This window comes from Ascaphus truei, chromosome 4 (genome assembly GCF_040206685.1).
Source record: "Ascaphus truei isolate aAscTru1 chromosome 4, aAscTru1.hap1, whole genome shotgun sequence".
Lineage (NCBI taxonomy): Eukaryota > Metazoa > Chordata > Amphibia > Anura > Ascaphidae > Ascaphus > Ascaphus truei.
The window spans coordinates 348,781,825-348,803,988 of record NC_134486.1 but is presented as its reverse complement, the minus strand read 5'-3'; the positions used below and the strand labels follow the sequence as shown (position 1 = coordinate 348,803,988).

The window sequence follows — 22,164 nt, the reverse complement described above, 5'->3', positions numbered from 1 at the left end:
ACTACATTAGAACCAAATCATTTGTTTTACATGGTAAAGTAATCTAAGAAGTTGATTCAAGCTGCAGACGTGTTTATTTTTTAATAAATCAGTTCTGTACTATGAGAAAATACTTGTAGCGGTTTTTTTTTTTTTTTAAAGAATTCTGAATGATATTTTTCATGTATTCTAATGTAACAAGCATTTTTGTTTCTATAGCAAACATTTACAAAGTCACATCCCCTTCCGAAACAGTCTCTGGCACAACCCTTTTTAAGCCCTTCCCTCTCTCTAGCTGGGCACCAATTGTATCTAGTGACTGCCTGTCACATGATCTTCCACATACAACTTTGCATCTTTTGTCCTGTTCTGCAGCACTGACAGCCATTTAATTAACCCCCAAGCCGAATCTTCGCTGATCGATCGGCAACGTAGCTAATTGCTTATCATTGTGTGGATTGTATTGATGCACATATTAAATGGGGGGGGGAAAGAAAAGAAACAGCAGCTTGGACTAATGCTTTAAAACGCACTCTGCTTTTTAGTTTCATTTTGACCCATATTGAATGTGCTTGCTAATTGCAACTATGCAAGAGTTTTTATACAGGAGTCCCAAGGTGGTGGTATTTATGAAAACGTATAAGGATTTGTAAAAATATATTCATTCCTAAAAAAGGTAGCCTATGCCTCTATAGACTATTACACAGAAGTGTGTGTGTGTGTGTGTGTGTGTGTGTGTGTGTGTGTGTGTGTGTGTGTGTGTGTGTGTGTGTGTGTGTGTGTGTGTGCGCGCGCCTGGGTTGTTCTATCTTTTTATTCACACTTGCAGAGCACATTGTACACTTTGTTTAGGATCATTATTATATAATCGAAAAGAAAACAAATCCATGTTTTCTCCTCACGGGCCATCTTTACAAAGCCGCCTTCTGCTAATACGACAATTCTTGGCGCTAAAAGTTCATTCAAATCAATGAGCTGCAAGGTGTTTTAAAGCCCGAGATTGCTTCGTAAACATGGGCCCATGTCTTTAAGTTTGCTTGGCACTTCATGCATTTTCCCTTTACACACAATATTGGCTCCTAGTCAGCATTTTCATTACTGAAGATGTTTCATCTTGATTTTACCCTTTCAAACCATGGTTCGTAATTGTATTTTTAGATCGCAAGTCCTCTTGTCTGGAAGATGAAGAACTGAATCTATTTATTGATGTTGACTGTGTGCATACAGAAGCAATTATGTGTCCAATGCCAGAAGGGTTAACACAGCAACAGGTAATTGTTTTGTTTGTTTGGAAGATCAATATGCCCATGTCACTTATTTTTCTAACATAATAATAACAACATTTCATATACTGTAGCTAGGGTTGCCAGGTGTCCGGTTTTGAACCGGGCAGCCCGGTATTTTGCCCCTGCGTCCGGTATGTGTCTGGTATTGCCTCTCTGAACACAGGGTGGCTGCGGGCAGCCAGGCGGCCGCTCAGGTCAGTTATCGCCAGCCCCAGCTCTCCCCCAGCTGCAGGCTTCTCCCTCACTGTCTGTCCCATGCCGAGGTGTCTGATGTTGACACGCGCCGGGTCTCACTGACGGAATTCAGCTGGGCTCAACTTCCGGTATGCGCTGGCGTGAGAGGGAGACCCGGCGCGCGTCGGCATCAGACACCTCGGCGTGGGACAGACAGTGAGGGAGAAGCCTGCAACTGGGGGAGAGCCGGGACTGGCAAATACTGCCCTGCCCGGCCGCTGGCCGCCCCCAACCCCCCGCAGCCACCAGCCCAACCTGAGACAATCCCCAATGTAAGTCTGGATTTTAGATGTATTGGGGGGATGGGTGTAATGTACATGTGTTGGGGGTTGAGGAGATATTTTTTTTTGATGTGTGTTTGTGGGGGGGGGGGTGTATTTTTTTTATATATGTATTGGGGGGGGGGTCACATCAATTAATATTGTGTCCATTATTTTTGGAGAACCCACCTGACAACCCTAACTGTGGCGATTTTCTCCCAATAGGGCTCAAAGCGCTTCAGTTACTATATAGTGCACCGGCCTGTACATAGGCACGTGATCAGCTTCTAGGAACTAATTGTATTCTATTTAAATATTCCTGTTAAGAAAGTGAATCTGCTTCCATTCTTAAGAAACAGCTGCAGGGTTTTAGTAAACAGTTTTTTTCCACAGCCATTAGACAGTCGTGGAAAGGGATGTGATAGAGCAGCGGTGGCAAACTAGGGGGGGGGGGGCGCGATACTTTATTGGGGGGACGCGGCAATTACAGAGGCTCCGCGCTGAGAGCGCGAGGCCTCTATAAAATTACTTACCGGCTTCAGTCCATGCGTCTCCATGGCAACACAGCATCAAATGACGCCCGTTACCTTGACGCCGCGGGTCACGTGACATCTATTGACCCCACAGCGTTATTTGACGCTTCATTGCAGGTGAGGGGGAACCAAGGAGAAGAGCAGGCAGGGGGGGGGGGGGGCGCAGAATAGGAAGTTTGCGCACCCCTGTGATAGAGGACTATGTATCAAGCATATTTTTAGCCCAGACGATATTCTAATGAAGTTTGCTGCATTTGAGGCAGGTCTGTGTGGGAGACACTGTTCTAACCTGCTCAGACCTACTCATTTTATATCAGCGGTGCGCAAACTGGGTGGGGCGGGAGATTTGTCTGGGGGGGCACGGGCGGTTGCAGAGGTCCCGCGCTCTTCCCCAAGGCATTTATATTAAATGCCGGGGAATCACGTGAGGCCTCTGCAACCTCTACTTACCGAGGTTCAGCCGGATTCTGGACACGTGACCGTGGCGCCGTGGGGTTATGTGATGTCACGGTTGCACGGTAACGTGGCGTCAAATGACGCTGCGGGTCACATGATGGCACACGACCCATGACGCCGCGCGAGGTAAGGAGGGGAGGCGACCGGAGAGCAGGCAGGAGGGACGCAGCATAAAAAGTTTGCCCACCCCTGATTTAGATGACATTGGGAAAATAAATCACAATTCCACCCTCACTAATTGCAAGAACAAGTGACACTGAAACAGCCCAAATCACGTAATTGAATCAGTACTTTGCCTTGTAGTGTTCCTGTCCCTAAACCTTAACATTTCTATGTTGTGGCTACTTCCTGGTGATTACAATTTACAGTATCTCTTTTTCTAAACCCGAACCTGTTATTCCATTTGTTATACTTTAGTGACCGTTATTCTCATAAAATAAATAGGATTTTCTTTCTTTGTGCATCTTGTGCAGTTTTTTTTGCCCCAGTTGCTCCACTTTTGCCTTGATACATGGAGCCCATTAGTTCCTGTTTTCTTGAATGGGTTTTAAATGGCTGTCTAGTAGGGAGCAGCAACTAAGGCTGAGATTTGCTAGCCTTTGGAGAGAGATGTAAAGCCAACAACTTCATTGGCTGGTATCTTAAGAACTGGGGAGGCGAGAGGGTGTCTGGAGCTGAAAATAGCTTGGTAGAGGGGAATTGCTGCAGCCATCAGGCATCATGCAGTGTACTTCTAAATAAACCCATACATCTTCATGTTACCATTACTGAAGTTTCTATAACTTGATTTTGCTCCCTATGTTAAAAGCATTATATAATTTCAAGTTGGTGTACTCTCTAAATGTGTCTCTTGCTGCACCTTAATTTCCTGATCACCCTGGCAGTGGGCACCATTGGGTTAATCCCTTCTCACTCTAGGTAGGACAGGAAGTAGACTTTTGCAGGTAGGCCATATAAGGCCCCTCCCTCTACCTGCACATTAGTCTTTTTCCTGTCCTCACAGCTAGGAGTAGGATTTTTTATTTTCTAATAGGACTCACCTACTGCACCTAGTGCAGATATCCAGGGTCTCAGCCTCTCTGCCCTGAAGCTCCGATCGACGCGCCCTACGGGTGGCAAGACGGAGACCCCTTAGAGTCGGGGGAGCCCCTGGAACCCATTGGGGGGGGGGAGCAGCTGCAGCCGCGGGCGGGGAAGCTTATGTGCAAAAGCCCCAGGACCAAACGAAGGTGCACAGCAGCTGCAGCTGGGAGCCGTGGAGGCCCAGACTCGCCGCATTAGCGTCTGGTACGCTGCGGTAAAGTACCCAGGAGCCCGCTACACGCGGAAGGGGGAGCAGCCAGAGCTGCGAGCCGGAGAAAAGGCTCAATTGACCGCGCTAGCGTCTGGTACGCGGTGGTAAAGTACCCCAGGAACCCTGCTACACGCGGAAGGGAGTAGCAGCCTTAGCTGCGAACCGGAGGAAGGTTCATATTGACCGCGTTAATGTCTGGAACACTGCGGTAAAAGGTACAGTGCACGCGGCCGCTCAGGAGCGCGCGCGTCACATCCGGCCGGCAGATGCGTGCACAGACACGCGAGCCGTGCATGAGCACTTGATGACGTCATAGAAGCGACGAACCCACTGTGTGTATGTATGTGTGTGTGAGAGCTGCAGCATGGAACGCTCAGCAGGGAGAAACCAAGTGCTGGAAATGGATTCAAAAATGGAAACACCCAAAACTTCAGTTCCCAAGACTAGGTGAGTCCTTAGTTTTTAGTTCTACATGGGAAAGAGAGATGGTCTATATACATTAGGGTGTATGTTTAGTATTTATTTTGTTTTTATAAATTAGTTCGGTGGTTACCCTCCCAGAAGCAGGATCTTCAAAAGGGACAGGGGAATCCCTGCAACATAAATGAAAGGTTGCTAAGAAAACTAAATGGTGTTCAGCTTGTGAGAAACCAGCCCTAATAGGGAAGTAATTATGTGAAGATTGTCTTAAGGCACCTGCAGGTGATACCAATGAACAAATGAGCACTTTCCTTATTGATGAAGGAGGCTGTTAAACAGAGTGTTGATGCGGCAGTCCAGCAAAGCTGTTAACCCTGCGCAGGAAAGATCTAGATCCCAGACCAGTCTGGATAATGGGAAAGGTTTTTCATCATATGAGTCTGACATTGATTGTTTTCATGTGTCAGAGGGTGAAATGGATTCATCAGATCAAGATATTCAGGAAGAGTAATCTGAATTTGATGTAGAAAGGGTGGATCCACTCATCAAAGCCATGATACAGGCTTTGGAACTGGAAGACACTGAGGAGTTAACCCACAAAAAAGATAAACTTTTTGGGGCGAGACAAAGAGTGTCCTGGCTGCTTCAAGAGTTTCTGTACTGGCCTGCTGTTTGACAGAGCTAGGCAGTCTGCTGCTGCTGCTGCTGCTGCTGCTGCTTTAAAAAGGTAGAGCCTTTCCTATCCATCAAGTGATTAAGAACCTCATTCAGGTGGAGTTGGCGCAACCAGACGCCAGAGTATTTACGCCTAAAATGTTTGGGAAGATGTATCCATTCCCACAAGAGGAGGTAACATTTTGGGATGTCAGCCCAAAGGTGGATACTGCTATTTCCAGAATAGTAGAAAAGACCACAATTCCAATAGAGGAACCTGCGTCATTGGAGGACGCTATGGATAGGAAGATGGATACGTATTGAAGAAAGCATACGTTACCGCAGGAACATCCTCAAACCTGCCATAGCAACTACGTCAGCAGCAAGGGCTATGCGAGTGTGGATTGCCAACATTGAAGAAGCAATATACAAAGGTGTGGAAAGAAGTGCTATTCTTAAAGCACTGTCAGAAGTAAAATGAGCAGCCAAATCTATGGTGCTGGCGGTATCAGCAAGAAGGGCTTTATGGCTCAGACAGTGGATGGCTGACACAGCATCAAAGAACAACTTGTGTGGATTACCATTGAAGGTGAGTTCCTCTTCGGTAACAAACTGGATGCAATAATAACAAAAGCATCAGGAGGTAAAAGCACTTTTTACCTCAGGAAAACAGGACCAGAAGATTCGGTTTCCAACAGGCTAATTTATTTATTTATTTATTTATAAAATATTTTACCAGGAAGTAATACATTGAGAGTTACCTCTCGTTTTCAAGTATGTCCTGGGCACAGAGTAAAACAAATAATACATGGTTACAAATACAGTTACATAAATGAACAAGGTATACATTTATATACAAGACATTGCATGCACAGTTAAAGAAAATATATATTATGAGCTTATGAAACAGTTACAGACCAGATTAAAGTGTGAGACAGCCTTAGATTTGAAAGAACTTAATAGAAACCAATATAAGGAAGCAAAGGCATATAGACCTGGCAGGTCATCTCCAAGACAAACAACATGGAGGGGCGGCCAGAACCGGCTTTTTCGTGGCGCCAGAGGAAGAGGATCATCCACAAAGAATAGTCCACATGAAGGTCAGAGGGCCCAGCAGTTGCCAGTAGGAGGGCGACTGAAGCAGTTTTCTGCAACATGGGCCCAAACAATACAGGACAATTGGGTATTACCGACCATTCGTCAGGGGTACAGTATAGAATTCAGGGAGATGCCAAGAAGAAATATGGGCTTAATAACATGGATACAGTCCAAGGAAAAAAGAAGGCAGATGAATTCGGCTTTAAAGAAATTATTACAAGCAGAAGTAATAAAGAAGGTACCTCAGGAAGAGGAAGTGGAATTTATTCCAGAATTTTTCTAGTAAAGAAACCTACAGGGGAGTACAGAGCAATCCTAGACCTAAGAAATGTGAATTTATTCTTGAAAATAAGAAAATTCAAGATGGTGTCGTTGAACCTGATTATTCAAGAGGTACAACCAGGAGACTGGATGATGGCGATAGACTTAAAGATGCCTATCTACATGTACCCATAGCAAAGGGACACCAAAGATGCCTAAGGTTTACAGTAAATCAAGATCATTATCAGTACACAGCACTGCCATTTGGTCTGGCGACTTCCCCAAGGACGTTTACAAAGGTTCTAGCCCCTCTAGTGGCAGAAATGAGAGAAGAGGGATAGAAATATACCCATACCTGGGCGACATCCTGGTAAAATCAAGGAGTCTGGAGAAACTCCAGCAAGACCAGAAGATGGTAATAACCTTCCTGGAACACCACAGTTGGTTAATAAGCAGAGACAAGAGCCATCTCATGCCCACTCAGCTGTTAAGATTTCTGGGGGTAGAATTTGATACAGCAAAAGGAGAAGTGAGAGTACCAGACGCAAAGAGGCAAGACATATCCATGCAACAAAGAAGCTCAGGAAAGCTACCAGGACTTCAGCAGAAGAATACATGAAGCTCCTAGGGAAATTCGCTTCAACATTAAGCGTCACAAAATGGGCAGCAATACATATGAGACCAAAGCAAAACAATTTTCTGCAACAATGAAACGGGAATCACAAAGACACAAGACAAAGAATCTTGTTACACCCACACACAAAACAGGAATTAAAGTGGTGGGAAGATACCCGAAACCTGGAAAAAAGGACAAACACTACACCTAGTGCACTGGGTAAGAATTACAACAGATGCGAGCAACACAGGTTGGGGTGCCCAGATGGGAGAAACATTGGTGCAAGGAACCTGGACAAACCAGGAAAAGCATCTTCCATCAAATCTGCTGGAATTAAAAGCAGTACAAAGGGCCTTAGAAGCTTTCCAAGACCATATAAGAGGTGGCTGTATAAAAATAGAATCAGACAACAGGTCAGTTGTCAAGTATATAGCCGAACAAGGAGGAACCAGGAGCAGAAAGCTGATGAACCTCACAGCAGAAATCCTCTTTTGGGCAGAGTGCCACTTGTAGGAAATTACAGCCATACATATCCCAGGACTAAAAAATGTCACAGCAGACTTTCTAAGTCGGAACATCATGCACCCAGGAGAATGGGCATTATATCCACAGGTGTTTCAAGAACTGGTAGAGCGATGGGGTCAGCCAGACATAGATCTCATGGCGACACACCAAAACCGCAAGGTAAGGAACTACTGTGCAGACAGTTTCATCCAAGCACACAAGGTACAGATGCTCTCAGTTTCAAATGGCACTTCAAGTTGGCATACCTGTTCCCTCCAATTCCCCTAATTCCGAAAACAATCAGGAAAATCAGGGAAGACCAAGCAGAGGTGATATTCGTAGCACCCTACTGGCCAAGAAGGCTTTGGTTCACACACTTGGTAAATATGGCAATAGATACACCATGGCACATACCAAATCGCAAAGGGTTGATGCGACAGGGGCCAATATGTCATCCGAATGCCAAACAATGGGCTTTGACGGCATGGCGATTGAGCAGGAAACATTGAGATTGAAAGGTTGTTCAGACAAAACAATCCAAACCCTTTTACAAGCAAGGAAAAGTTCCACATTGAAAGTATACCATAGAATCTGGCTTTGCTTTCGCGATTGGTGTGAAAAAGAAAAACAGAATTCCTTTCACCTAGAATTGTATCAATTATGGAGTTCCTGCAAAAAGGATTTGAGAAAGGTCTCAGTCTTAGCTCATTGAAAGTACAGGTGTCTGCAGCCTTGTTGGATAGAAATCTGGCAATGGAAAGATTGATCATCAGACTCTTTCAGGCAGTTAAAAGGGTAAGGCCTCAAATCAAGAACAGGGTACTTACATGGGACTTGTCCCTAGTATTGGATGTACTAACAGCAGCTCCGTTTGAACCTATACAGGAGATAGGCTTAAAATGGTTATCATGGAAGATGGCGTTTTTGATAGCAATCACCTCAGCAAGGAGAGTGGGAGAACTACAGGCTCTATCAGCCAAGGAACCATTCCTAGTCATACATCAAGACAAGGCAGTTCTCAGACCAGTGCAGCAACTCCTGCCAAAAGTTGTATCACAGTTTCATATGAATCAAGAAATTGTGATTCCGACATTCTGTCCAGAACCAAAGAATGAGAAAGAAGAAAGACTACACAAATTAGATGTGGTAAGATGTCTAAAAGTGTACCTGGAAAGGATGCGAGATATCAGAAAGTCAGACAGACTATTCATCAATTCCAGAGGGACCGAAGAAAGGTCAAGAAGCATCAAAGACAACAATTTCCCAGTGGATAGTGTATTAAAAGGCTTATGAAAGCAAAGGACAAGATAAACCTTGGAACATTAAAGCTCATTCTACAAGGGCCATGTCTACTTCATGGGCATTTAAAGCCTAGGATACACCAGGACAGATATGCATAGCGGCAGTCTGGTCCTCATTCAATACATTCTTGAAATACTACAGACTAGACGTACAATCATCAGCTGACGCAAGCTTTGGTCGTAGAGTGATAGAATCTGTAGTGAAATAAGTATAAGGTGTATTAATAAAGGTCAAACTGATAAGGCATTAACTGGTGGTGTTTATTCTATGTATCCCTCCCTAAAAATGTTAACTGCTTGGATATATCCCAATGGTGCCCACTGCCAGGGTGATCAGGAAAGGAGAAAATTTAAAACAACTTACCGTAATTTTCTTTTCCTGGAACCATGGCAGTGGGCACATAGTTACCCTCCCTATGTATGTCTAATGCCTATCAGTTATATATTTTCAGCTATGGAAGAATCGTAAGACTAATGTGCAGGTAGAGGGAGGGGCCTTATATGGCCTACCTGCAAAAGTCTACTTCCTGTCCTACCTAGAGTGAGAAGGGATTAACCCAATGGTGCCCACTGCCATGGTTCCAGGAAAAGAAAATTACGGTAAGTTGTTTTAAATTTTCTCCTTTTGCTGTATTTTTGTACAATTTATTTGTCTGTCAAATACACTTAAAGTAACTCGTTAGTCAACTTTCTCACGTTCTACTCTATTTTGTTAAATAGAATTGCAGCAAAGCGGAAAAAGGATTGTGGAAATTGTACTGGAATTTGATATGCAATATATTCTTATGATGTGCAGTAAGCAAACCCTCTTAAGCCAATTACTTCATGCTACTAATCACCAAATCACTCATTGATACAATAAACGTTGATAAGTGTGTGCGGCGATGCATAGAAAATGTCAAGGGATCATCAGTATTTAGCGTTTGATATATAGCTCATATGTCATTATTTATTAAGCAACTTGCAATAAATAAGCCACCGTATTATTTTTTTTCATTAGAAATAGTTTTAGGTTGTCTTTTTGCTTTTGTTTTTTAGTGTGTGTGTGTGTGTGTGTGTGTGTGTGTGTGTGTGTGTGTGTGTGTGTGTGTGTGTGTGTATATATATATCTTTATATAGCGCCAAACGTGTACTTAGCACTTCACAAAGACAATACAGCGAATTATAATAATACAATAAGCATAGCAAAGACAGACAATAGGAAAGGAGATCTCTGCCCCGGAGAGCTTACAATCCAAATGGTATGTTGGGAGACTTTAGAGACAGCAGGTGAGGGGATAAGTGTAGTAGATGGCAGTGCTTGGCCACAATGGTTGGTAGGAGTGACGAGTGTGGAATATTAGCCATGAGTCCAGGCTATCGGGATGCATCTTTTGCGATGTGAGTTTTAAGGTTGGTCGGTATTAAATTATGTAATCCTTTTATCCTCCCCCCCCCTCCCCCTAGATGAGATGGGGGGTACTCTCCTTCTTGGTTACCTCAAGAGGTCTGGGTGCAGCAACCTGCTGGCAACAGGAGGGATGAGAGCTCAGCAGTGGTGTGGGGAGGTCCAGGACAGGGAACAGGGGGACATATTACCTTGATCTCTGATGTCTTCTGATGGTGCAGTGCCTCCAGCCAGTGAGGATCTCCTGTAGATCTGCAGGGGATGGACCCTCACTGACACTCCTTCATACCCAGAGACATGAATCCACACAGCAATGGCTTTTCTTGGTGGCTTTATTGCAGGCAAGTGTACTGCATATCACAACAGGTTCTTCAATGCATGTGCCCTTCTCCTGCTATGGAGCTCTTCCACTGCTCCTAACAGCATACTTCCCCTCCCTCCCTGCCCCTGTGGGGTAGGAGAGAGAGAACTCTTTTCTTTCCTTCTCAGCTCACTCTCTAACTCTCTACTGACACTAACTGATATTTTAGGAGGCATGTACCAATTTGAACATTCTTGGGGAGTGTCTCTAACTCTGACTCATTACAAGCCAGAGCCGGAACACAGATTGGCCCACACACAGCAGGGGGCGTTTCAACCAATATCCACCCCTTAGATTGACAGCCTCAGAGTTGCAAGGCTCACCCTTGAATATTGATACAACATTCAAGGCTGAAATACACATGCAGCCTGTGACGCCAGCTTTGTGACAGCTTTGTGACAGGCTATGAATAATACACCACCAAAGATATAATATTGCCATAGGCTGAGCCTGGTTCTTATACAATTATTTCCCATTGAACACAACCTAAACCCAGCCCCTCTCATAAATCAGTGGTGAGGTTGACAGTTTTCCTCAGAGTAAAACTCCTCCCACCCAAGGACGTTTAAAAACTGCTTTTCCTATCTAAATAACTTCATAACTTCGGTTCAGTAATACTTACTGGCACGTGAGACATATTAATACATTCCGGCACGCATGACGCTCCCAATGAGACTAAATATTACCGTGTAATACTAAAATTAAGAGAGATATTAATATCTGTCTCTTAGTACCTGCCAGACATCAGGTGTCTGTAATCCTTATGTGCGAATCAGTCCCACGAATACACATGTAACGGGTATTCCCCCACCCAATCGCAGATTCTACTGTGTGAGTGCAGGAAACATATATTGTTACTCAGGTGTGGTGCATTACCTGTTGGCTCACAGGAGGGCTGAGCTTCCGCCACGGGGAACCTGGGGTAATTATACTAGGGGTGATCACTTACAACATCTTCTCGGTACAGCGCCTCCACCTGCGATGGCTCCCACCAGAGGGGGAGTGGTTCCTCGCAGGACAATCAATAATACCATACACAGTGATTTATATAACTAAGGACTTTACTAACGAATAATAATGATAACCTGTGTCTCTCTCACGGTGAGACACTAACAGTGACGTCTCGCAGGACGATTCCCAAACACTAGGTGATCCCACCCAGTGTCCCAAGAACCCCACCCAATGTCCCGTACTCCTACAGAGATAGTCAATGGGTGACTGCGCAGTCACTAAGAACCTCTAGGCCTGTTGGTGCACATGTGATGGTATAATACCTGCCGAGCACTCCGGTGCTCGGGTCAGCAACAAACTTCTCAAAGGGTCAGATGTGTGATGAATCCGTCTGATCCAACCGAACTCCTTGCACGTGCGGACCGCTTCACAGGAACCGCAGCGTCTGCTGTGTCCCTGTCTAATCTAAATGGTACTAACGTGACAGGAACCCTAACCTAGGGCCTGTCCCTGTAGTACAGCAACCTGTAGTGGCTTGGGGAACTCCTAGGGCCTGCAGGGGTAATGACCTGTCTCACTCCCCCAACTACCCAAGTCCCTTCGGTAAGTGATCTGGAATGGACTAGAGTACTCTTCCATGCAGTACTTGGGCGTCTACCTACTGTTGGCTAGCCTAGTGCAGATCCTCTCCAGAATTCCTGCTCTCAGTTACCAGTTTATCCCTTCAGGCATCCTACCCCTAGCGCTACCTCAAGGTGACTAGAACAGCTATAGCCCCTTCTCCAGACCCACTACTCTCTGACTAGTCCCAGCGCCTACCGCAGCAAGCTGTAGCTCACTTTTGACTGCAGCCAACGTGCTGCGCAACAAGGTGCCTGCCTGTCAGACCTCACAGCACTGACAGCCGTGACTCTGACAATGCAGCACTACACTAAGGGCAGTGTCCCTATCTTGGGCCTCCCTAAGCATTTACCCACTAACCTAGTGGGGAGTTGGGGCCTACCTGGGGTATAGGTACCTATGGGGTGCAGGAGCTGCTCTCGCTCCCCGCACCTTACTTCCCTACAGCTCCCTGACTCCAACTCTCTGTAACCTTCCTTTCCCAGCTCCCACTAATGTAAGTGGCAGGGTCCCTATCCCGAGGGCTGCCCCTGGCAACACTCACCTTACTGGGGAGCTGAGCTATCTCGAGCCCTGGGGGTGCTGGCCTAGTACAGGGAGTCCACGACTCCTGTACCCTACCTCCTTCCCTGGGCTGCTCCGGTCTCTGACTGATCTAACGTGCTGCAAGCCCGCCAAATGTATCTCTTTTCCCAGGGGTCTCCTAAGCCCTATTGGCTCCCTGGGGTCACATGGGGCTCGCAAAGGCTCTTGGGATATATAGTCCCAGCTCAGAGCCTTCCCTGGTAGGCTAGGGGTTCGCGGGCTTTTCCCTACCTTCACTGCGCTTGCGCAAGCTTTCCCGGGCTGCCTCGACCTTCCCTCAGCTCTCCCTGCTCTCGCGCGAGCTATCCCTGTCTCGGGGGCTGTCCCTGCGCCTACGCATCCCTGCGCATGCGCAACAGTGTCCTCAATGGCGGCGCCCTGCTTGTCCGGCCGCCGGGACCTTAGAGACGCGATCGCGGCCTTAGCAACCGCCCGATCGCGTCCCTGGCAACCGGCCGCAGGCAGGAGAAGCCGCGCTGCTCCCTGCTCCAGCCCCCACCCTTGGAAGCAGCCGTCGGGTCTGTCGGCACCCGCGACCGAGCTGCTCAAGGGGAGGGGGGTCTCCAGGAGCCACGGGAGCTCCAGGCTACACTCTCCCCCTGGTGAAACTCCAACGACCTCGCTTGGATGGCAGACATAACCTGGTACACAGTTATACAATGAAAATGCAGGGCATATGTACAACCTATCACTGGTGACTTTAGACATCAGGTTACAATACAGTTCACATACCATACCCGAGGCCAGCTGAGCGTCAGCTGTTTGCTGAGACCATTCGTGGGGTGCCCCTAACTGATCAAGTGGGGGTACCTCACTTTTGCGTCCGTGAGCCCCCCCCAGAAAAATTTCTTGAAGAGCACACCGGAGGGCAACAGTCACTGGTTCCTCGCTACTTCCTCCCCCTGGTGGAAGGAGTAGCACCATGTCTCTGAAGCAGACCTTTACCCGGTCACCCGCGGCATGGATGCGGTAGACCAGGCGGCCAGGACCTTTTCCGCGGTCCACTACTTGGCGAATGGCACGCTCCCTTTTGGGCTTAAGGGAGGCAATTTTTACTAAATCCCTCGCCACACAGTCCTTGTCCCTACGTACTTGCGAGGCTTCCGCTGGGAAGCGAGCAATGGACAATGTCTCTTTCCTCAAAGTCTCTGTTTCCCCTGGCAGGGGGTAAAGGGTAGATACCTTACCACTGTGGTGATTCACGGTAGCCAACAGGTCCTCGGGGACGCTGTCAGTTCCCACCTCGGCTGTATCGGGACCTGTCCCCGGCACTTCTGGGACAGTCCACTTACTGGCTTGAAACTCGGGAGCGTTGGATCCCGGTCCTGGGACCATTTGAGTCGGAGCGCACGGGCTCACACTCGGTTCAGGAGCCGTAACTCGGACCTTTTTCACGGCCACCTCCATCGGAGCCTGTGGGGGGCAAGGGGGTTCCTTACCACTCTGCTGGCTTGCAATGGTTTTCTCTTCTTCTGGAACACTGTCAGGTATCTGCGGTGCTTCACCTGACACCACGACAGAGCTGACTGTTCTCTTCAACTGAACGGTAGGTGGTAGATACTGGTCCACTCGCACGGCTGGACAGCTTTCTTCTAGGGGGGCCACCTCCCCCTGTGATTCCTCTGTCTCACTGCTGGGGTGGTTCGCCGGTAGGCGCATCGCCACCGATGGTTCGTCCTTTTCCGTAGCTGGCTGGGCCTCAGTTCTTCCCGCTTGGTTGCAACAGGGAACCAGGGCAGCCTTGTCTGTCAGCTCCTCCACCTCCGTGGTTGAGGTAGAGCAAGTAACAGCATCTTCATCTCTGTGTTCTGCCATCTGAGATTCCTGCTTGGGATCTGGGACTGTAGACTGCAGCAGCACAGGCTTTAGAAACTGTGCTCCGCAACAAGCACACTTGGGACCCCAGGTCGGTTTGCCACCTGGGAAGTCACACTGATTACAAACACATCGTATACACCCCTCGTCCTCCACCACGGCCACCCGATATTCTATTGGTAGCCTAAAATGGTTAAAGTCCATACCACCAGATAGACTCAAGTCCTTTTGTAGGCACGGGCACACCAGAAAGGATATTTTCCCTCCTTTAGACCGCCATGCTCCATATAAATGAGGGTGTATTTCTCTGCACTCTGTACTGTTTTTAATGGGAATAGCAGTTGCTGATGGTTGTTCACTTTGCTTGCTCCCCCTGGTGGAATGTAAAGGAGGGGCTCGCTCTATCACTGAGTCACTCACATTGCGGGGGCGGAGCTCTGGTTTTCCCGCCAGTCCCGGACGGATTTCTGCAACACAATTTGGTGCAGGCTTGCAGTCAGCAGCACATGTGCTCTCCTGCTTTGGCGGGAGACGCCATTTTAGGTGTGACTCCCTTGATGAGGGAGCCTCCATTTTGATCACAGTTCTGGTAATCTCACTAAGGCTCTCTGAGTATGCAAGAGGGTAGCCTTCTGGTGGGGCCTCTGGGAAATGCAAGGTCAGAGGGACATTTTCCCGGCATATTTCCTGATCCGTTACTAGCCATAGTCTACAACACTGGTCAGTGGGGTCGTACCGGTGCTCTATCCTCTTCCACCCTTGGTCTATGCCCAGGAGTCTCCCTAGAGCCTCACAAATTTCCCTCAACTTCACGGCACTACTGGGAACATCCCCTACTACTAGCACATGTCGCGGGGATACTTTTGTCCTCTTGTTTCGTTCGTGGGCCTCATGGCTTGCAGGCCCAAACATGGTGAAAAATCTAATTTGGCCAATTTGGAAAAAATGAAAACAGGGCACCCCAGGTCTATCTCAGCAGCGCCTCCAAATGTAACGGGTATTCCCCCACCCAATCGCAGATTCTACTGTGTGAGTGCAGGAAACATATATTGTTACTCAGGTGTGGTGCATTACCTGTTGGCTCACAGGAGGGCTGAGCTTCCGCCACGGGGAACCTGGGGTAATTATACTAGGGGTGATCACTTACAACATCTTCTCGGTACAGCGCCTCCACCTGCGATGGCTCCCACCAGAGGGGGAGTGGTTCCTCGCAGGACAATCAATAATACCATACACAGTGATTTATATAACTAAGGACTTTACTAACGAATAATAATGATAACCTGTGTCTCTCTCACGGTGAGACACTAACAGTGACGTCTCGCAGGACGATTCCCAAACACTAGGTGATCCCACCCAGTGTCCCAAGAACCCCACCCAATGTCCCGTACTCCTACAGAGATAGTCAACGGGTGACTGCGCAGTCACTAAGAACCTCTAGGCCTGTTGGTGCACATGTGATGGTATAATACCTGCCGAGCACTCCGGTGCTCGGGTCAGCAACAAACTTCTCAAAGGGTCAGATGTGTGATGAATCCGTCTGATCCAACCGAACTCCTTGCACGTGCGGACCGCTTCACAGGAACCGCAGCGTCTGCTGTGTCCCTGTCTAATCTAAATGGTACTAACGTGACAGGAACCCTAACCTAGGGCCTGTCCCTGTAGTACAGCAACCTGTAGTGGCTTGGGGAACTCCTAGGGCCTGCAGGGGTAATGACCTGTCTCACTCCCCCAACTACCCAAGTCCCTTCGGTAAGTGATCTGGAATGGACTAGAGTACTCTTCCATGCAGTACTTGGGCGTCTACCTACTGTTGGCTAGCCTAGTGCAGATCCTCTCCAGAATTCCTGCTCTCAGTTACCAGTTTATCCCTTCAGGCATCCTACCCCTAGCGCTACCTCAAGGTGACTAGAACAGCTATAGCCCCTTCTCCAGACCCACTACTCTCTGACTAGTCCCAGCGCCTACCGCAGCAAGCTGTAGCTCACTTTTGACTGCAGCCAACGTGCTGCGCAACAAGGTGCCTGCCTGTCAGACCTCACAGCACTGACAGCCGTGACTCTGACAATGCAGCACTACACTAAGGGCAGTGTCCCTATCTTGGGCCTCCCTAAGCATTTACCCACTAACCTAGTGGGGAGTTGGGGCCTACCTGGGGTATAGGTACCTATGGGGTGCAGGAGCTGCTCTCGCTCCCCGCACCTTACTTCCCTACAGCTCCCTGACTCCAACTCTCTGTAACCTTCCTTTCCCAGCTCCCACTAATGTAAGTGGCAGGGTCCCTATCCCGAGGGCTGCCCCTGGCAACACTCACCTTACTGGGGAGCTGAGCTATCTCGAGCCCTGGGGGTGCTGGCCTAGTACAGGGAGTCCACGACTCCTGTACCCTACCTCCTTCCCTGGGCTGCTCCGGTCTCTGACTGATCTAACGTGCTGCAAGCCCGCCAAATGTATCTCTTTTCCCAGGGGTCTCCTAAGCCCTATTGGCTCCCTGGGGTCACATGGGGCTCGCAAAGGCTCTTGGGATATATAGTCCCAGCTCAGAGCCTTCCCTGGTAGGCTAGGGGTTCACGGGCTTTTCCCTACCTTCACTGCGCTTGCGCAAGCTTTCCCGGGCTGCCTCGACCTTCCCTCAGCTCTCCCTGCTCTCGCGCGAGCTATCCCTGTCTCGGGGGCTGTCCCTGCGCCTACGCATCCCTGCGCATGCGCAACAGTGTCCTCAATGGCGGCGCCCTGCTTGTCCGGCCGCCGGGACCTTAGAGACGCGATCGCGGCCTTAGCAACCGCCCGATCGCGTCCCTGGCAACCGGCCGCAGGCAGGAGAAGCCGCGCTGCTCCCTGCTCCAGCCCCCACCCTTGGAAGCAGCCGTCGGGTCTGTCGGCACCCGCGACCGAGCTGCTCAAGGGGAGGGGGGTCTCCAGGAGCCACGGGAGCTCCAGGCTACACACATATGTAGCTTTTAGCACGTTCAGCCGAGGACATCTCATAATATTCTTATATTTAATAAGGTCACTCATTCTGATATCTCCTTGCGTAACCGCACCCCTGGCCCCCATCAAGAAATCCTTTGAAGCAGGGACTCCTGTGTAGTGAACATTTGTCACCGGTGCTATATTTCACACCCAATGCCCCAGCCTGGATCCAAGCTGTCTCTACCAGCCAGATGTGTTAACATACACCAAACCCCCTCTGTACTTTTCACACCCAACTTCAATCAAGCCTTTTGAAGCCCAGATATTTCTGAAAAGACACCACGCATCCTAATGTATTTTCCTAAACTGCAGCTCATTAACCCCTTAAGCCCCAGTGTGTGTGTGGTGCAGACACTGGCCCAGAAACAATACATTTATACAGAGGAATAAACAGTTGGATGGCTGAAGCAAGGCAAAACCACATTACTGGACCCCAGTCCAGTTAATCCCTTGCTTCTTAGGTGAGAGTAGAGGGTGGCCAAATGGGGTGAAACCCCTTTAATCTCGGGCCAAATCCCCTCTCTCTTGACACAGGCCTAATGGTGGAATTAACCTTTCCACTGCCTGCACTAACAGGACTGACAGAGGAAAGGCCCAGAAAAAGAAATAGCTACCGGAAGGCCAGGCTATAATTAGGTGGGTTAATACCATTAGCCGAGACACAGGTGGCAAGGAGGAGTGTTTCAGAGCAGGTGTGTATATGGCTGGGTCCAGGATTAGGAGAAATATACCCAGCATCAAGGAGTAGATAGAGAGAGGTGAATAGAGGATATGTGGGGGTGCTTTTTATTGAGGGGTGCAGAAGTTGTTGGGAAAGCGGTGTGTATAGTGGAGGGGAGGAGCGATGAAGAAATGTGGATAGGAGGGGAGTGGGGAAGTTGGTGAGAAGAGAAAAGTTTACAAAGGAGTGTGAGAACATCAAGTAAGGAGGGCATAATGAGAGGTAGGAGGAGAGAGTTCCCAGGTATTGGAGGATAAGAGGAGGAGTTGAAAGGGAAGGTATATAAAACAGACCTGGCAGGCAGTATAGCCATGAAGTTTAAGCAGCAGATTAGAAACGGAGTGTATAGATGTGTACAAATTGTCATAGCATTTAGAAAGTCAAGTTCTCACAGTTGCAGGGTTGTTGTTGTTGAAGTGCTGAGTCCAGTTCTTCTGTTAATTTTCACCTCCAATTCTAACTCCAATATTAACTCCACAGACCCTTCATACTGTATGTAACACTTAAGATGTTATACAGCCATATGTAACATTAGAATCTCATTGCCCTATTGATCCTTGAAATGTAGGGTTCTTCCAGTTATATATATATATGTGTGTCGAAACAGCTGTCTGTGGGTGGGTTTTCTGTGTATGCACCTTAACCCTCGCTGTGCTCAAAGCTGTGACCATGCAGCAAGCTTAAGCTTATAGGGAACCATGTTAAAAATGGTTTTTGAAGCAAAAAGTGACAGTGTGCGCTCATTTGCATGTCATTTCCCAGAATCCCTTGCTGCAGTGGATTTAAATTACACCTTTCATGCAAACAGTGTGTTGCAGATTCACGGGCACTGATGGGGGTCACTCGAATTCAATGGAAACACATCCTTCCCAGGCTAACTGATTAATGTGACATTGCACACTCGATGGCCTATTCATAAAACTACTAGAATGGTTAAAATATATATTGCTGCATTGATTCCGGCTGTGCCTATTTGCAAAACTGGAGAGCGATGTAACATACCTCCAAAGATACTTACCGGTGAAGTTGAAATCTCCCTCCACAAAAATGTCTGCCAATAGAAAGCCGCAACATTTGTGACTTCCGATTGGATGGCTATTAAAATCCCCTTTAAAAACAACAAATAATACCGGTAACTTCACCAATAGGTGTCTTAGGAAACCAGGGGGTCACGAGAGTTGGGAAATAGTGCGGGTTAACTCAAGATCCTGCCAGTTCCAATCATGTTAAGAAAATGGGGATTAGCTACTGTATGTGGATTGCTGCTTTAACGTGTTTTACTTGTGGAGAGAGGTTTTCAAAGAAGAATTATAAATGCATGTTATATACAGTATGTAGAAAAATGTATTACATATACCAAAAATATGCAACTGTTATAGCCTCACCCCAAGTTAAATAGGTTACGTGTTTTCATGTTTATATAAAGACAGAGGGAGGTTAATGTAATGCTGAATGTCTCTCTCCTCTCTAAATGTGATCACATTGATTAAAATGCAAGCTAGTGGGAGGTGGAAATGTTAAAAATTCATTTCACTCTGCAACAGAAATCAGACCAACTGCCTAGAGGCTATTATGAAAGAAAACAGCAGCAATATTATCCGAGGCACATTTTGTTCTTTTACAGACAAAGAAAGTCAGAATTTTAAGTATCTTCAGGTGGCAGTAGTTGAATTTTTTTGTCTTGGGTGAAAGATGTATTTGTTATTTTACACAGTGAAGGTGTCACATCTTAATTTCTTATGTTGTGAACAATGTGGAGCTGATGGAATAGCTAACATGTTTAACTTGTCATATTAAAATGCTATTGTATTAAAAAAAAAAAAGATAAAAGATAAGGGATCAATCTCACATAGTAATCTGACTCCCTATACAAATTTCATTACCCCAAATTTATCTAGGATCTTAAAGCCCTAGAATCATGGAAAAAATGCTGTATATCTTGGATCAGAAGAATTATTTCCATCATGATGGACCTGCTGCCAAGGATACTGTCCTGAGCCCTTCCGATTCCCATTAAAAACACAGACCTTAAAGAATTACGGGCTGGCATCTCCCGCTTAATTTGGGGTGGCAGGCGCCAAGAATCAAGAAACACAGTAATGCAAAGACCCTCGATACTGGGTGGATTAGCCATCCCCCAACCTCCAAAGATACTGCCAAGCTGGGGCAGGCCATGCTCTGCAATTCAAGAATGAACACGAGGGGATGGGTTGAGATGGAAAATGCTCTATGCTCTCCAGCCACAGTAGCCTCTTTCGTGGCTCTCTGACCGTAATAGACCCGAAATCATTAGAGAATCCCCAATTATTACGTTCAATGACCCTATGGGACAAGCTTAAATTCAAATACAAACTATTGTCACAAATTTCAGATATGATCTCTCTTTGGGGCAATCCACAATTTGCCCTGATACTCTACTCTCTAGAAGGGCCCAGGGTGGGGATCACTAGAGTTGAGGATTTGATATCTGGGACAGGAATCAAAGCCTTAACAGAACTCTGGTCTGCCACCGTCCAAACTCTTCCGACACTTTCTCTTGACTATTCACACAGTAAGTTCCCCTGCCACATCCACATATCTCAAACTACTGTATAGAACAAGATATCTAGAAAGAGGCCAGATCTCTCAAATAGATCAGATGTTCTTAGATGTTGACCCAACCAATAAGTGTGCCTATATACTAAGATGGGAAGAGTAACTCGTGGAGGCTATTGACATACAGCTGCAGCGGCCGTTATTCGAACAAATCATGGCATCAATTTCGTGTGCGCTGCTGTACTCCACGCGGCATGAATGCGGCCAATCACCCCAGGCACGCGTGTTTATCGCGGTTGCTTTGTTTGAATTTCATGGACTGTGTGCAATTATATGAAATTAATGAATTGCAATGTGTACAGTACTGTGCCACTGTGCTACTGTGTCAATTTCAGGTGTTTAAAAACCAGAACACTAAAATGCAATTTTCTGCACTCGCCGCACTCGCGTCTTTAGGCGGTACGGTTGGAAGAGATCACGCGCCATGATATGGGTATTCCGATTATATATACACCGCGTGAAGTGTTCGAATAACGGCCGCTGCAGCTGTAGAAGAGGGGCTGTTGGAGGCTGCAGACACGAGCTCTGTAAAACCCACCCCTACTACCCTACCCTTCCCCCTCCCTCCCCTACTACCCTACCCTTCCCCCTCCCTCCCCTACTACCCTACCCTTCTCCCTCCCTCCCCTACTACCCTACCCTTCCCCCTCCCTCCCCATATCCCTGGGTGTTGTCTTCCCCCTCCCAGTTTGTCGTCTTTGTTCTATTCATATAGGAGCTCATATTATTTGTATGCACAGCACCTGATTGTATATTGTATTGCTTTTATGTCCCCCACCCTCTCTTTTCTTTAACACATAAAATATTGTGAAAATAAACAGTTAAAAAAAAAAAAAGCGCGTTCCAACAGGGATTATACACATTAAGGAAGTGATTCTGTAATGTGATATGTAGTTCTTGGAGGAAGGACATTGAAAACAATTTAAAAAAAAAGTTGCATTGGCTTCTCAAGATAATGCAGTGCAAAAGTGAACTTCTGAAGCGCTATGGCAGTGGAATGCAGGCTTACGTTCATTAAACTCTATGAATACCATGTTAACTCCCTGATTTACCAAAGATGTAGGCAAAAACAACAGCTGGATTAGATCTCATTAATTGTTGCAAAACATTGATTTGTCTTCCAATAATGTATATTCAGTCCCCCTCCTCGCTCATCCTCCCCCAGCCCCCGCATCCCATGTATTTCTCTCCCCTCCGTCTCACTATTCCTCACTCCCTCACCCGCTCACCACCTCTCACTCTCCCCCCTCCATCAATTA

General features: G+C 47.2%; 1 protein-coding gene across 3 annotated transcripts in view; it reads left to right on the top strand.

Annotated features, from left to right (window-relative positions):
* Positions 1 to 22,164, top strand: part of ARHGEF10 (Rho guanine nucleotide exchange factor 10) — a 190,707-nt gene that overhangs the window by 55,237 nt on the left and 113,306 nt on the right. For all 3 annotated transcript variants that reach the window (XM_075598217.1, XM_075598216.1, XM_075598218.1), the window contains exons 10-11: positions 1 to 33; positions 1,138 to 1,250. The exon at positions 1 to 33 is cut by the window's left edge and continues 82 nt beyond it. In XM_075598217.1, the coding sequence (XP_075454332.1) occupies positions 1 to 33; positions 1,138 to 1,250 (146 nt within the window). The remainder of the gene's footprint in view (positions 34 to 1,137; positions 1,251 to 22,164) is intronic.